Source organism: Alligator sinensis, unplaced genomic scaffold (genome assembly GCF_000455745.1).
Source record: "Alligator sinensis unplaced genomic scaffold, ASM45574v1 scaffold204_1, whole genome shotgun sequence".
Taxonomy (NCBI): Eukaryota; Metazoa; Chordata; order Crocodylia; family Alligatoridae; genus Alligator; species Alligator sinensis.
This window is the reverse complement of record NW_005842363.1, coordinates 1205804-1220176: the sequence shown is the minus strand read 5'-3', so window position 1 is coordinate 1220176 and position 14373 is coordinate 1205804. Positions and strand designations below refer to the sequence as shown.

At 37.9% G+C, this 14373-nt stretch overlaps 1 protein-coding gene across 1 annotated transcript in view; it reads right to left on the bottom strand.

Annotated features, from left to right (window-relative positions):
* The window catches only part of PCSK5 (proprotein convertase subtilisin/kexin type 5), a 380395-nt gene that overhangs the window by 191883 nt on the left and 174139 nt on the right, over positions 1 to 14373 (bottom strand). The window contains exon 10 of the mRNA XM_006029202.2: positions 4421 to 4633. Coding sequence (XP_006029264.1) covers positions 4421 to 4633 — 213 coding nt within the window. The remainder of the gene's footprint in view (positions 1 to 4420; positions 4634 to 14373) is intronic.

Sequence of the window (14373 nt, the reverse complement as noted above, 5' to 3'; positions counted from 1 at the left end):
ATGAACAAAAATGGAACTGGGCATATTTGGGAACTGGACAAAACCTCTGATAAAAATCATTCTGTGTACATTTAAAAAAAATCATATTATGCTCAGTCCAGGATGGAATCGAGAATTTTGTAAAAGCTTTCACTTACTCTCAGTGTTACCCAACTACGAATCTTTCATGAGATCTGAATCAGACTTAGTGTACTGCACTAGTGCTTATTTTCTGTTTTCATAAATTCACACACAGCATACCAACCTGAACTACCAGCTCTAGCTAAAGACCTCTGGAAAATCACCCAATTTGAAAAGATTGATGCAGTTTCATATGAGGAAACCATCAAGCTCTTTGTATGGATTTGTTTTGATGTATGTGTGACTGTATGCTTGCGCGCATGCATGCATAGATGCATGTGCATAAGCACAAAACAATATTTAAGAAAGTTTAAATTTAACTGTAATAGAAAAAACATAGATTAAACATGTTAGACACATTTTTTTGTAGAACCTGTTTTAATACAGAACAGGATTTTTTTTTTCATTTTGTGGAAGAGGAAGAAAACAAAATCTCTTCCTCACAGGTTTCTCCATCTAAATGGTCAGCATAAAAAGACAGGTGGTCTGTGTGAATTGATCATGCATTTTTTTTAGCTCCAGAGTTTTGCTTTTTATAGAAGTTTGTTCTGTTTTGATTTTTAGCTGTATGTGTCAGTCAAAGCTTCTTAGTAAGTGACATTTTGCAAAAGCCATGTTTTGGTGACCAAGTTGGAGAATACAGTGCAGATACTAGTTTTACCATTATACTCATTCGTAGAAAATGGCAGGTTTGTTCAGAGACTGAGAGAGAGAAGGAAGGGGGGGAGTTATCACTATCTGTACATGCTGGGGGAACATTAATTACAGTTGTTAAATTATTTCAGTTTAAAGGGTTGGTTCTACAAAATTCACTTGACTTCTGAGTTCTCACCTTACCATAGTATAAGAACACATTTTTTTCCCTTTAAAATGTAACTGGTTTGAATGTAACACTGAGGGAGAAAGCTACTTCATGTCTGAGAGTGTTATAGGAGATTAGTCTTGTTTAACCAGCTCCAAGCAGTAAAATATCTTGAGATGAAGCCTTGTATCTCATAGGTCAACTGGTAACTTGCAGGACAAAGTAAAAGGGAAGAGCTTTAAATGGGAAACCTAGCACTTAGAGACCTTTAGAAGTAATATATTATACAAGTGCAAGTTATTATCAATATTAGAAATGTGACATTGCCATAAATTATGAAAGCTGTGAAGGATAACATCTCTATAGACAATACAATATTTTCTTTAACTTTGTTCTCTTGGTTTCAACAAGTCGCAACTACAGTTAAAAATGAGATAACTACAAAAATGCATGAACAGAAACAGGAGAGGGACATCTTAAAATGAGCACTGCAAATGCCCTGGTGTAGTGAAACTGTTTAAAAGTAAATACATGCAGTAAGGCTTACCTAAAAGAATGGAAGACTGATTAAGGAAACTATGACTGAAGAAGCATGGGAAGATTGCATAAGACATAACAAATCAGCTGGGAGAAAAATATCATTCATATTTTTCCTGTTTCAATCTAAGAATTGTTTAAGAATATGGTGACAAAGAAGATAAGTAAAAAGCCACAACTGAAAAAAGAAGGTTGTGCTGGCTAACTAACCAGCCTGGTATACAGGGAATGGGAAAGCAGTAAGTAACCAAATAATAGTAATAATATATTACACATGGATAAAAGGGGAAGTTGATAGCAACAAACATAAATATAAACTAGAAAGGAAGCCAAAAAACACAAAAAAATCCATGTTTAGCAGAGTAAAGGAGAATAAAGAAATAGAAATAACCAATAATGGTAGTGGTCTATTACTAGATGGAAAGGATAGACTTGCATAAAATAATACAGAGGCAGCAGATAGATTCAATAAATATTTATATTCTGTGTGTGGAAAAAGTCAAAAAAGTTTTCATATCATAAAATGATAATGAAATACTTTCCAGTTCAACTCTAAGGAACATGTTATAACAACTGCTCAAGTTAGCTATCTTTAAATAACAAGTGTGGATACATGAGTTTCACAGGACCTGGCATAGGAACAATCCAAATCATTACTACAATATTACAATATTTTTAATTTTAATAAGTCTTGGAGCATTGAGGAAATTTCAGTGATGCTGGAAAAAAACAGATATAATTCCAATATTTTAAAATGTAAATGGTATAACACGGATTGAAGGAAAGTACCACATTTACCAGAATCGAAGATGACTGCAAATTTAAGACAACCCTCCAATAATTAGATTCTAGACATGGACAATTATTATTTTATCATTTTCCATGTTTAGAGTCTAATTATTTGAGTGTCATCTTCAATCCCCACCCCACTGCAGGAGGAAAGTAGAAGCAGTGAGGGTGGGTGATGTGGAAAGTGTGTGGGGAAGAAGAAAGCAGGCAGTGGTGAGGCAATCAGCAGGGGGAGCAGGCTACCTTACTCCCACTCCTTGCCCCCTAAGGCTACATTCAGATGTACAGGGCATGCACTTAGACTGGCACAAATCACAGTGGCACAAATTCATGCCACTACTTTGTGCCTCAGTGCATACCCTTGTACATGTACTTTGGTGAGGGACAAATTGTCCTGCTTTGGGAAAACTGCCCTTTCCCCACTCCTCCTGTCCCCTAGCATGCTGGAACAGCTCAGGGCACAAACAAAATAGTAGAGATGCTCCCTGGAGGACCGAGCCTCTGTTTTTCCTGCACAAGCTATTGTAGCGTGTGCCACACCATTTCTTTTCTTGGAGTTTGTTTTTTTTCTACTGGGAAATACCGGTAGCAATTTTTGCCCCCATGCTGCAAATCTGCAGTGCAGGACACATTTTAACATTCCAAGAGTGAGTTATGTAGTGCCATAAACCGAACACGCCTGCATGTCTCCACACAGCCCAAATGTCTTTCCTAATCCAAAATTCTAGGTACCTTTCCAGGTGCTTCCTCTTTAAACATGGTTTTCATGTTAGCTTCTTTCTAGTCCCTACTAGATGCCTTCCATTTTGCCAGCGAGGAGTTAAATGTTTCTCCAGCTATTTTTTTTTTCATATTGCCTGCCTTGTCCTTGAAGGATTCTGGGATGCTGGCCATCCCCTCTTGGAACCCCTCTTTGCAGATGATCTAATTTTTGTTTTAAACTTGTTCTGAGGTAACTCATCGTTCCAGTAATTTTCTTCTTCTTTCCTAGCTGTTTTCCACAGAAATCGTATCTCTGTTTCTGGCATGTATTATAGTTGCACAGTATTATAGTTGCAGTTGCATGAGTGTCAAACACCAAGGTAATTTATCCTCCCTACTCCCACTCAGCATTGTGATGTTAATACATCCAAAATATATTAGCCCTTTTAGCCACAGTGTCATATTACAAGCTCATGTTCAGCTGATTATGCAGAGACCAATGGCTTTTTCATCATGCTTTCCAGTATGGAGCCACCTATTTTGTACGCGTTATCTATGCATTCTTTGTTCCTAGATCTATGCATACAGTACAAAATGTATATTGTCTGGGTAGACACAGCCTAAGACTTATTTTGACTTTAGGAAAGAACTCCACTTAAAAAACAGATATACTATATTAGATCAGTAATGATTACATCAATAACAAAATTCTCAAATGGAGTAAAAAGAATGGGCTTTGCACTTCAGATCAAAATATAATGGAAAATAGCAATAGCCTGGATAGGAATGAGATAAATTGCACAGAGAAAGGATGAGCACTCAACTTAATCTTGCTTACCATCATCAGCACCCTGAAATAGGCATCGATATGAATAACTATTGAGTGTGAATGAATGCAAAAGTGAAAGTAAGCTGAATACAAATATACCTGAGGAAACGGGGATGTGGGCTGGAAAACTGCATTAGTAAATGTCCACTTAAAATATGGAAAATAGTGAGGTCTGGATGAAAAAAAAACCCAATCCCAGAAGGAGATTTGCTCTGAGTACTGCTGACATACTAAAAGAAGTTAGTCAGGAAACAAATCTGTATAGGTGACAGTGGACTGAATCTTTGAAAACACTGCTCAGATATTTTCAGCAATAAGGAAAGCAGCAAGAATATAAGGCGCAACACAAGTGAGAGCAGAAACTGGGAGCAACCACATTGGCTCTGTCACCAGTAAGACCTCATCAGGAGTATTCTGCACAATTACAGGTATCATAATACAAGAAGGATGTTGATAGAGAAGGATTCTGGTGGCAACATTTTACATTTAAATGTAAGCTAAATATACAGATTTATTTTTTTCAGTTGTTGAAGTTTTTAAACAAGCCCATTCAATAAGACAGACCTAGTGGTCAACTTACCTTCACCTAAAATATTAAACAAAATACAGAAATGCATAAATTAAAAAACAACAACACATACTATTTTCCTGTCGTACGATTCCCCACTGCTGTAAGTCGTAGCTAGCGTTGATGCACATTCTTCCAGATACCAAGGTTTCTTCCCACTTTCAGCTGTGCTGCTTATGGAGATAGTGTAGATGCTATTAGTGTAGCCATCACAGGAGCAGTGATCTCTACTCCTTCCACCATTTCCAGATGCCCAGACATAAATGGAACCTAAGCCTCTTCGTCCCTGTTTATAAACAAATGGAAAAGTATGATTAATGTTGTTTTTTTCACTTAACAAATGGGCTCTTCCCAACCTACAGCTTCCTCCCCTCCCCCAAAAGACAAAAAAGGCTCATTGCAGAACAATGAGAAGTAACAACAGATTGTAGAAGGCCAAAACGTTATTCTGTCAAGCCCCAAAAAGAGATGCTGAAGACATACAGCATGCATTACAAGTATTATACAGGGTTTAAACTGTAAAAGAAAAGAGCATGTTTGTAACTAAAACCATTCCTAATATACAGTGCCATCTGTTTATAAAGGTCTCTTGCCTGTTACTTCCTGGAATTACGAAGTGATGCTATGTTCTGTTTGGTTGTATTAAATACCATGGACCACAAGGGAGTCATTCCAGAAATATTATAAATGGTAAATGTAAAACACTTTATAAAAACAAAACATGGACAAGTCGAGAAGGTCTTTATAAATATATCAGTATTAAATGCTAAAGCTTTGATAAGCAAGACACTTGAAACACATGGGCAGCTTCACTGAAGTTAAGAACATGCTTAAGTAATTTGCTAAATGAAGGCTTAAAACAGATAATACAGATGAAGAAGATTTAAAGTTTTGGCCTAAATTCATTACACTGTCTGATGATTAGCAGGGAATTGTGGTCTTCCTGATCTATGTTTTGAACACTTAATGCAGGTCCAACTATCATTCCTATTCACACACAAGTCTCCTATAACTTATGTCATCTAACCATCTTCATTCATTATCAGGAAGCAAAATTATATTAATTAGGTAAGGCGGGAATGGCTACCCTGTGGCACAAATGACACAGGTGTCATGGACAGTCTTTGTGTGTGGCATGCAGCATATTAGGGAGGGGACAGGCAGCACAGTGGGAGACACTGCAAGGAGCGGAAAGCAGAGCAGCAGATCAGGCAGGGGTAGGGGATCAGAGTAGCACTTGAGGAGGGTGGGGGCTTAAATTTGTGGCACAGCTGCTAAAACGGCTGACCCTTACTGAGGTAAGACATTTTATCAATAGGATGATATAATTGGGGGTTGTCCTGCTTTGAGCAGGGGAGTTCCTTTCCAACCCTAATTTTCTATGATACTATGATCAAAGGAGTAATCTTGTCTTAATTCTTCAAAATTAAACCACCTTATTTACTATTTTTAAGGCAAAGAAAGAGCCCCTGTTACAATTAACAGTCTAATTTATCTCTCATTTGTTTGTAGCCCACCATGAAATATGTTTTGTGTAAATGGTAGGACCTTTCTATGTGTGATAAAGTAATATCATACTGTATCACACTCTGTGATCATGGATTACTTCCATATGTGTTGTGTTGTTCGTTATTTATAAACTGCATGGATTTGTGTACTGCAAATGACATAAGGACAGCTGTTGGATATCTACTAGGTCAATCTTAAACAATTAGCAGTTCAAAGATTCATTTAATCCAGATGCACAGGGGGGTTTCGTTAGTGTATTTTGTGCCAAGTGTAATAGAAACTAAATCAATTTCAGGGAAAGATCCACACAGTTCACAATAGAGGCAGATACGTGTGCTTGAGTTCTGAAATGTTGATGAATTTCATTCTCTGAGTTTTAAAAAAATATAGCACCTGGAGAGACTTTTCTCTCCAGCACAATAAGTTAAATATCCAAGTCTCCTGGCTAGTGTTTACATAAGATTATGCCTCTAAAGTGCAATTTCTCATTTAAAAAAATTTCAAGCAGAGGAGAAAAAATTCCCAGGGTTTCAAGTCAAATGTATTTTGAAATTCACACACCAGACAAGATCAGTCTGACCAGCCAGGAAGTATAATTTTTTCAATTTCTTTTCCTCTCTTTGGCTGATCTTAGCTGCTCCAATGATAAAGAGGAGTATAACAATAAACTTTTTTTAAAAACCTAACAGTCTCTTTTTTTCTCTCTCATTTGTTCACTTTCTTTCTCATTTGGGTTTTCCTTTATTTGCTTTCCCTCCAACTCCAATAAAAATATAAATGTGAAATGAAAAATTAAATATGTGCCGCTGTGAAATGCCCCTGTGACATCTCTTAAGACGTGGTTCTCTTACTTTCCTTTGTGAGTCTTTCTCCAAGAGTAGACTTCATCCATTAACACGAAGACAGCTACAAGACCCTGGTGCCTTCTACGAAATGTACTCATTAATGAACCCAAACTAGAGAAGAGATTGGGAACAGATGGCACGCAAACCCCAGCTCCTATGAAGGAGTACTTTGGAATCAATAATTTGCTAAAAAGCCAATTTTTTCTTTTACATTTTTATAGAATTTTTTCACACTTTCTCCACAAAAGGAAAAAAAGAAATCTAACTATCTCTAGTTCCTCATGCCCTCCCTTTTTCCAGTTATCCTCTTTTATCATCATTAGCTGCATTTGGCTAATTTGTGAACTAGTCCTACAACCCTTACTCAAATTATTCACATCCATTACTACAGTTAGTGCAATGTGATTTCTTAGTCTACTAAGACTGCCTTGAATTTATAGCTTGTTTTCCCTGGAACCAGGTCTTATTTTTATAAAGCACTATCACAGCCCATGGTGCTTTCATCATAATGAAAAATGAGAATTATGCAAGCAGAAACTGATATGCAAGCATATTTTGTTCATGCGCAGAATAGCAGGCTTCTAGAAACATGGCCCAGGTGTTAGAAATGCTTCACTACAGTATATAAAATAATAAACACAACTTACATTTTGTTTATTCATAAGTCTTTCTAAAGAACTGTTAACTTCCTTATGCGCGAGTTATTTTGTAAACAATTTATTAGGGATATAAATACATTTCTCCAAAATTAAAATCTCCTGCAAAGAAAAGTTTAATAATCTATGTCTTTTCCATAAAAACTAGGTACCAAGTACACTGACTAATGGAAAACAATACTCTTTACTCCACATGAAGTAAAGAATTCCAGTTCCTCTAATGTACTGCACTATAGTACATTTACAAACTCAGCATTTCACAGAAAACAACAGAATTTAACCTTCAGTCTAGACAATATGCTAAAGCTCTTGTCCAAAAAACTATTTGGCAAAGCAAATGACAGTCCTAAAAAAAACAAAATTCAACCTGCCCAAAATAACACGTCAAGTAAATATGCTCTGGTTTTCATTTACTGCCTTTTGTTTGATTACCATTTGGTTTTCTCTTCTCCCTTCTACCCTCACACCCTACTTTAATTCAATGGACTCAGTCATGCTCAGAAAATTATAAACTTGTCAGTAATTTTTTATACCAAACAAGTAACTAGAGCTATAGCATCGCCTGCCCTACTGTATGTGAACCCCTTTTACAATTGGTCTCCTTTCAGTACATGAAGTTAAATAGCAGACATTTGGACTATATTATAACCTTCAGGTAAACACGTATACTATGCACTCTATAGCTTTTTCAGTTTGCCTAAATCTGTCATCTATCATGTTCCAGATGTCCAAGGGTGTCAGGATGAAAAGTCAGTTTGTGGGATGCCAGGAAGTTTTGTATTTTTTTTATTACTCAAAAGCAAAATCTGTATTTACTGACCATATGGGTACAAGCTCTTAGACAAAACCAAATGCATAGTCAGTGATGTGAATTGTAGTGGAGAAACGGCGAGGCCTGGAATGTGTGTGTAGTGGAACATCCTCGGAGCTCATGCCAATGATGTCACACACAAATTCATTAACCATCCCCTCTGGGCACAGTGCTGTGCTGCCTTATGTCTTGCATTTGCAATGGTACTACTGACTCACTCTTCCAAACATTATAAAGCATTCCACAACTGCACTTGTGCTTGACTGTATTTTGTACCCTTATAAGATATTTTCCTACTGTTTTGTCTTCTCTGATACTTAAACATTAAAAAAACCAAAAAAAAAAGACTCCACTCCCAATACCAATCTAGCTATATGAAGAATTCACTAGGACATTTCACAGGTATTGCTGATTTGCACAAAGCACAATTCATAACAATGGGTGCGTCTAAATGAGATGCTTCTGCGCAATCACTACTGTGCATTTATGTATTACTTGTATTAGCAAGTATGAAATAAAGGCACAGTAACCAGAGTTACTGTGCAGTAGGCACCAGTGAACATCTTTTAAATGACACTACTGCACAGTAGTGTATTGACACTGTCTGTGCTGTGACACACTACTGTGCAGTATTATTCAGCTACTATGCAGTCAGCATCTTATGAAGATGAGCCCGGTGTGTGTGAATGCTATTCTAAATTAAGCAAGCTGCAAAAGGCCACAGGGACCTGTAATTGCATCTGAAAAACTGCAACATGAAAGTGTAAGGCATGCCCCTGTCCTTCTGGCCATGCCTCCTTTTCCTTGCTCTGCTAGCTGCAGATAGTGTAAATGTTATAAAAGACCTTGCTGAATCTCAACATCAAAGGAGGATCATTTCTACACAGGGGTGATCTTTCCTAGGCAACCCAATCCAGTTTTAGTGACATTACATGGGGAATCAGAGCCAATATGAACATTCTTCTAATGATTTTTTCCAACAATACTGAAGGAACATCCAATGTTCCAGGGGTTTATAATTTTATTAATAGATCATGATTGACTGTGGTAGATATCATTATAGCATAATGGTCTTCACACCATGCTCCATGAACCGAAGTGGTTCAACATGCCAAACTGTCTCTGGAACACCTTCCATCAAACAAGTGAAGCATGTGCAAGTGCTTCACTTCTGTTTGGTCACCTGAGATGCTGGAAAGAAACTGTCAAGAATGCTCTTTCTTTACTGGGAATTTCTGTGATGCCAACTGAGCAGTGATCAAATCTGTTGAAGGACAGGAAACTAAATATGGAGGAGCAAGAAACGTGGAGGGGGGCCAGAACCAGTGACCTGGAGAGATTAGAGCAGTGGGGGCTGCAGCAATGAGAGGCAACTGGGTACTGTACTACTAAATATGAAATCCTGCTTCCAGGAGGAAACAAATCAGACAGAAAACAGAAAGGAAGGAGGGGGCATCCTATGCACACCCAGAATTTTAAAGTTTCCTCTCATTGACTTAATACTGTATATTCCACACTTATTATTACTACAAAAAAAGTGGGGACAGTCCCGATTGGGAAGTTGGAAAAAAAGTCCATGAGGGATCAATCTCTTTCATAAGAATTGATACACAAGGTGAAAAGTTTGGTAGTTAGTGTCCCAGAGTTTCCAGCCCAGTATACATACTATAGGTCCAGCAGACCTCCAATTCAGCTAATGATAAGCAAAGTGCTATAGGCACTATAGAACTAAAATAAAAAGAAAGAAAAAGAAGATGGATTTACCAAAGCACTTCATTTCCTGAGAATCAAGTGTAAAATTATAAAAAAGGCAATATTTTCAATGAGGATATATATGCTTTCCAAGATCGGTGAGCTCAAGAACATGGACACTCATGTGCATAAATTCAGCAAAACTGTGTGTCTAATAGATCTGAGTAAAAAACGTTCACAAAGGCTCTGTACATACAATCCACTGATGTAATTTTAGAGACAACTTTAAAAATTGTCTCCAAAATGTTTTAACACCTGAAATTACTTTTTCAAAATTATATTTTTAGAAAAATTAGAAATATTATAAATGGGGATTCAGTAAGTGCTGTAGCGAATGTATGCACTCAATATCTGCAGTACACAAAATCAACTGTGTATGTTGTGTACTGTTTAAAGCCATTCATATATTACTTGAAAATATCAGCGGTGTTACCATGTATTTGCTCAATTAACTGGTAACAGAGTGATACCACTTCTGCAATAGAAATGCTGATAAATTGTAGGAAGTAAAATATATCAATTGTTCTTAAGTGCACCAATTTCTTTATTTTACAGGATAAAGAAAATCTAAATAAGAAAAAAACCTCCAAAAAGCACAGATTCTTAAAAAATAAAACCCATAGAATTTGCTACCTTCTAAAACATTATGGAATGAAAATATTTTATGTATACATAAAATCAAAATGTATTAAATAACCAAGGTAGATTATGCAATAACATAGTGATTACTGTGTTATTATACATATTTTACATACAGGCATACACTTCATTTTATATATATGTTCACTTATAACTCGAGAATGGCTGGTCCTATGTACTCTAAACCAGAGGTTGTCAACTGAGGGCATTCATACTGCCAGAGGTACTTGAGAAGGCCCTAGGGGGTACGTGCGGGTGGGTGGGGATGGAGCGCTGCCATGCATCATCTCATGCTGCTGTGCAGGCGCTGCCTACCCAGCTGATGGAGAGGGCCAGTGAAGTTTGCTTGTGGGAGCTGCTGCCTCTCCACGTTCAGCCGCATGCCATCCCACCCCGTCTGGGTACATCCCCACCCCCCTGTCTGGGTACACTGATCCAAAAATGTTGAAAAACCCTGCTCTAAACTTTCCAAAATCACTGAATACCACCCGAAGAAAATTATAGGTGGGTTATTTTTCACTTGACTCATTTTGGGGCTCCCACTGACTGGGATTACTTCTTTTTTCAAATAACAGACTGGTACCACTCCATTTTGGATGCAGTGAATTCAGCTCAATTGTCATTATTATATTGATACTTGCCTTTTTTTCAACTCAGCTGTCATTATTATATTGACGCTTGTCTTTTTTTTCAACTCAAATGCCATTATTATATTGACGCTTGTCTTTTTCACTTCATGCTAAATATTAAATGTTAAATATGTTGTACTATGTTCTTTAAAAATAAACAATATTGTTGACCTAAATATGTTGTATTAAGTTTTTTGAAAATAAGCAAACACTGCAATTACAAAAATAACAACCCAGGCAAAGAATGGGTACTTCAGCTAGTATATATATAAAACATTTCAACATGTATCTTTGTGTGTAGTTTATATTTTACTTTACTCTTCTCTAGAACAACAGCTTAAACAGCTTCAAGCTATTCCCCACAGAGCTATAATTAGTGCTTAAAGTGCAACCAAAAAAAAAGTGTTGGCTGAAACCTGAAATCTGAACTGGTGGAATGCTGGAATTAATTTCTACTTTTCCTAAATAAAATGTAGCCAGCTACAGAGCTCCATGTATCCCAGATTCTGGTTTTGGCTGTCTGTTGTATTCATATCGTGTTCATTATCTCCATCATAATCATTATGAACTAGCATATTGTACGCTATACAAGTGCATGACTATATAGGTGTGTGTAGACATGTATGCATGTCTCTGCTTAAGGATAAGTAAAATTCACTCTTTACACAAAGCCAAAGGTATTGTGAGAAAACTATGTTATGTTTAAGGAAATTCACCTGCCTTATCTACAAAGAAAACACTGGCAGAACTTACAGTCCCTGTCTGTAACCGCTCTAAGACCTCTTGAAAAGGATTTGGGGGCTGACACAGTTCTGACTATATCGTCTGATTCTTACCAGCCATTCACAAGTAGAGTGGTGCTTAGTTACATGGCACATAGAGGCCACATCCAGAAGAGCGTGGCCGTGCAGTATGTCGCACCGCAGATATGTCTCCAGTGCCACATACTGCACACCGGAGATCCTGGGGTAAAAAGAAAACCCTGTGTAAAAAATTAAAAAAGCAATGCGGTGCATGCAGGGGCACTAAGCCACCCAAAACAAGAGCCTGACCAACCAGAGCCACACTCCAGCTTTCAGCCAGGCTCTGAGTGGCAGGACCGCTGCTGCTGCAGCCTCAGGAGGCCCCCAAAACCCCAGATAAGGCTGCTCTGGTCAGCCCAATCTCCAGCCTGCCCTACCTTGCCAGGGTTAATCTGCTGCTTTCCAGAGGGGACATAGCACAGGCATTCCCCAGGGACAAGCAGAAGTGGCACAAGGTGTTCCTGGGGAAACAAATGTCCAGACACAAGTGGATTCGGCCAGAGAGTGCAAAATCTGAAGCTGCCCATCTGCATAGCAGTAGCACCATGAGATGAGCTGCAGCCCTGGTGCCATGAGTGGATGAGAAATAAGCCCTCAGTTTTAAGGTATGTAAATAGGAAAGGCACAGAATGTTTCCACAAGGATTGGAGAAAGAAATTCTCCTCTCAAGGAAAGGAACAATATTGACCTGTAAGAGTCCCTGGGCATGATTTACCTCTTACTTCTGAGTGCACCTTTTATGTTCAGATCCCTGCAATTCTGCAGGGAAGAGGGATGAAAGACTTCTCCCTACAAGTTAACTGAATTCTTTTATTTTGTGAATGCTTCCTTACTGAAATGAGTTTGACACTTTGAAGCTGAAATGAGTTTCTACAAAGTTACATTTTAAGGTTGGCCCTTTCCTGAGTTGAGCTGATGTGTTTTTTACATTCAAGTGTTTCACCTGTTTCAAGCTGGGTACCCAGATTCCACTTTTGGAAAGCTGGCCCTCAAGCAGTAACACCCCTCTGGCTGGTTACAAGTTTCCACAAACGTGTGAGAAATGGGATGAGGTAATCAGTATAGCCTCCATTTCCAGTAGATTCTGTGACATTATAAAGGAACTGTGGACATTTTGAGATACATTTTCCTGTAACTTTCTTTCCAAGCTTTCCTGCCTTTTGGATTTATATATCCCATTGAATTGAATGAAAGAATATTTCTGTTACATTATTTTATTTTTTGTAAGTTTTTGCTTTGCACTACATACTAATCATCTGTGAAAAATAGCACTTACCAAATAATATTGCTGGAAAGGAATCTCCTGGTTTGATGTGTTGGTATGTTTCCAAAACAAAATAGCATAGATAGTATTATAGCCCATCCAGGTATTGCAGATCCTTAACTCTGCTACTTCACTTATTGGAAGATAATATTTGTGATTGAGAGTACTTGGACTGAACACTTGCTAACAGTTGCTAAATACATAGACAAACTGGAGAACAGGGAAGGACTGTTCATTTTGTGGCACATGTCAAATGGTATTAGCCATCCTAATTTTTGCCAGGCAGTCTTAGTTTGGAGAGGGCTACATCACATCAGTATATATTTTTCTTGCAAAACTGTTCCAAATGCCCTGAAACATGTTCTCTACTACAGCCAAATGCAAGATCAGACATTTTGTAATAAAGAGTAGAAGTGATCTTTAGAGGGGCCAGGGGGCTGTTTACTTATTTTTCCTAGAAATCAATGGCTCTGGAGGGAACTTAAGAGTAATGGTGGAAAATCCACCGAAAAGAAGCTATAATGCCATTCAGTGGCTAACAGAAAAAACCTTGGGTGCCTATACATATGCTCTGACGTATTCTAATTAGAACATGCCAGAGCAGACTCAATTAACTGAGTCTGGATTAACTGAGTCTGCTCCACATTGTAATTTGAATGCTCTAGCGTTGCCGCAGCATCATGTGTATAATCCCCATGGGTTTAAAAATGGTTGCTGGGGCGCTTTAACTAAAGCTCATCAAATGAGCTTTAGTTAAAGCACCCCACGGGGGCTTAATACATGTGATGCTGCAGCATTTTAATTAGAGAAGCTCTCCAGGGACCACTCTAATTAAAACATCCCTCGCCCTCACCCTTCAGCATGTGTATAGGTACCCTTTGATTCTAGAATATGTAAGTGGGGGATTTATTACCACTACTTAAGCATTAATGATACCATTAAAGAAATACTGTGTCCTGTTCTAGTGTTGGGGCAAGGATTTGTTAGAGTGATAACTTTTACGCCTTCATGGTGTAGGATGTTAGTGTACAGGTTGGTGGCATCTGTGGGTGCAAGTATAGCATTCTCATGGAGGTAGTTGATGTTCTGGTTGAGGAAGTCTGTGTGATCTTGTAGAA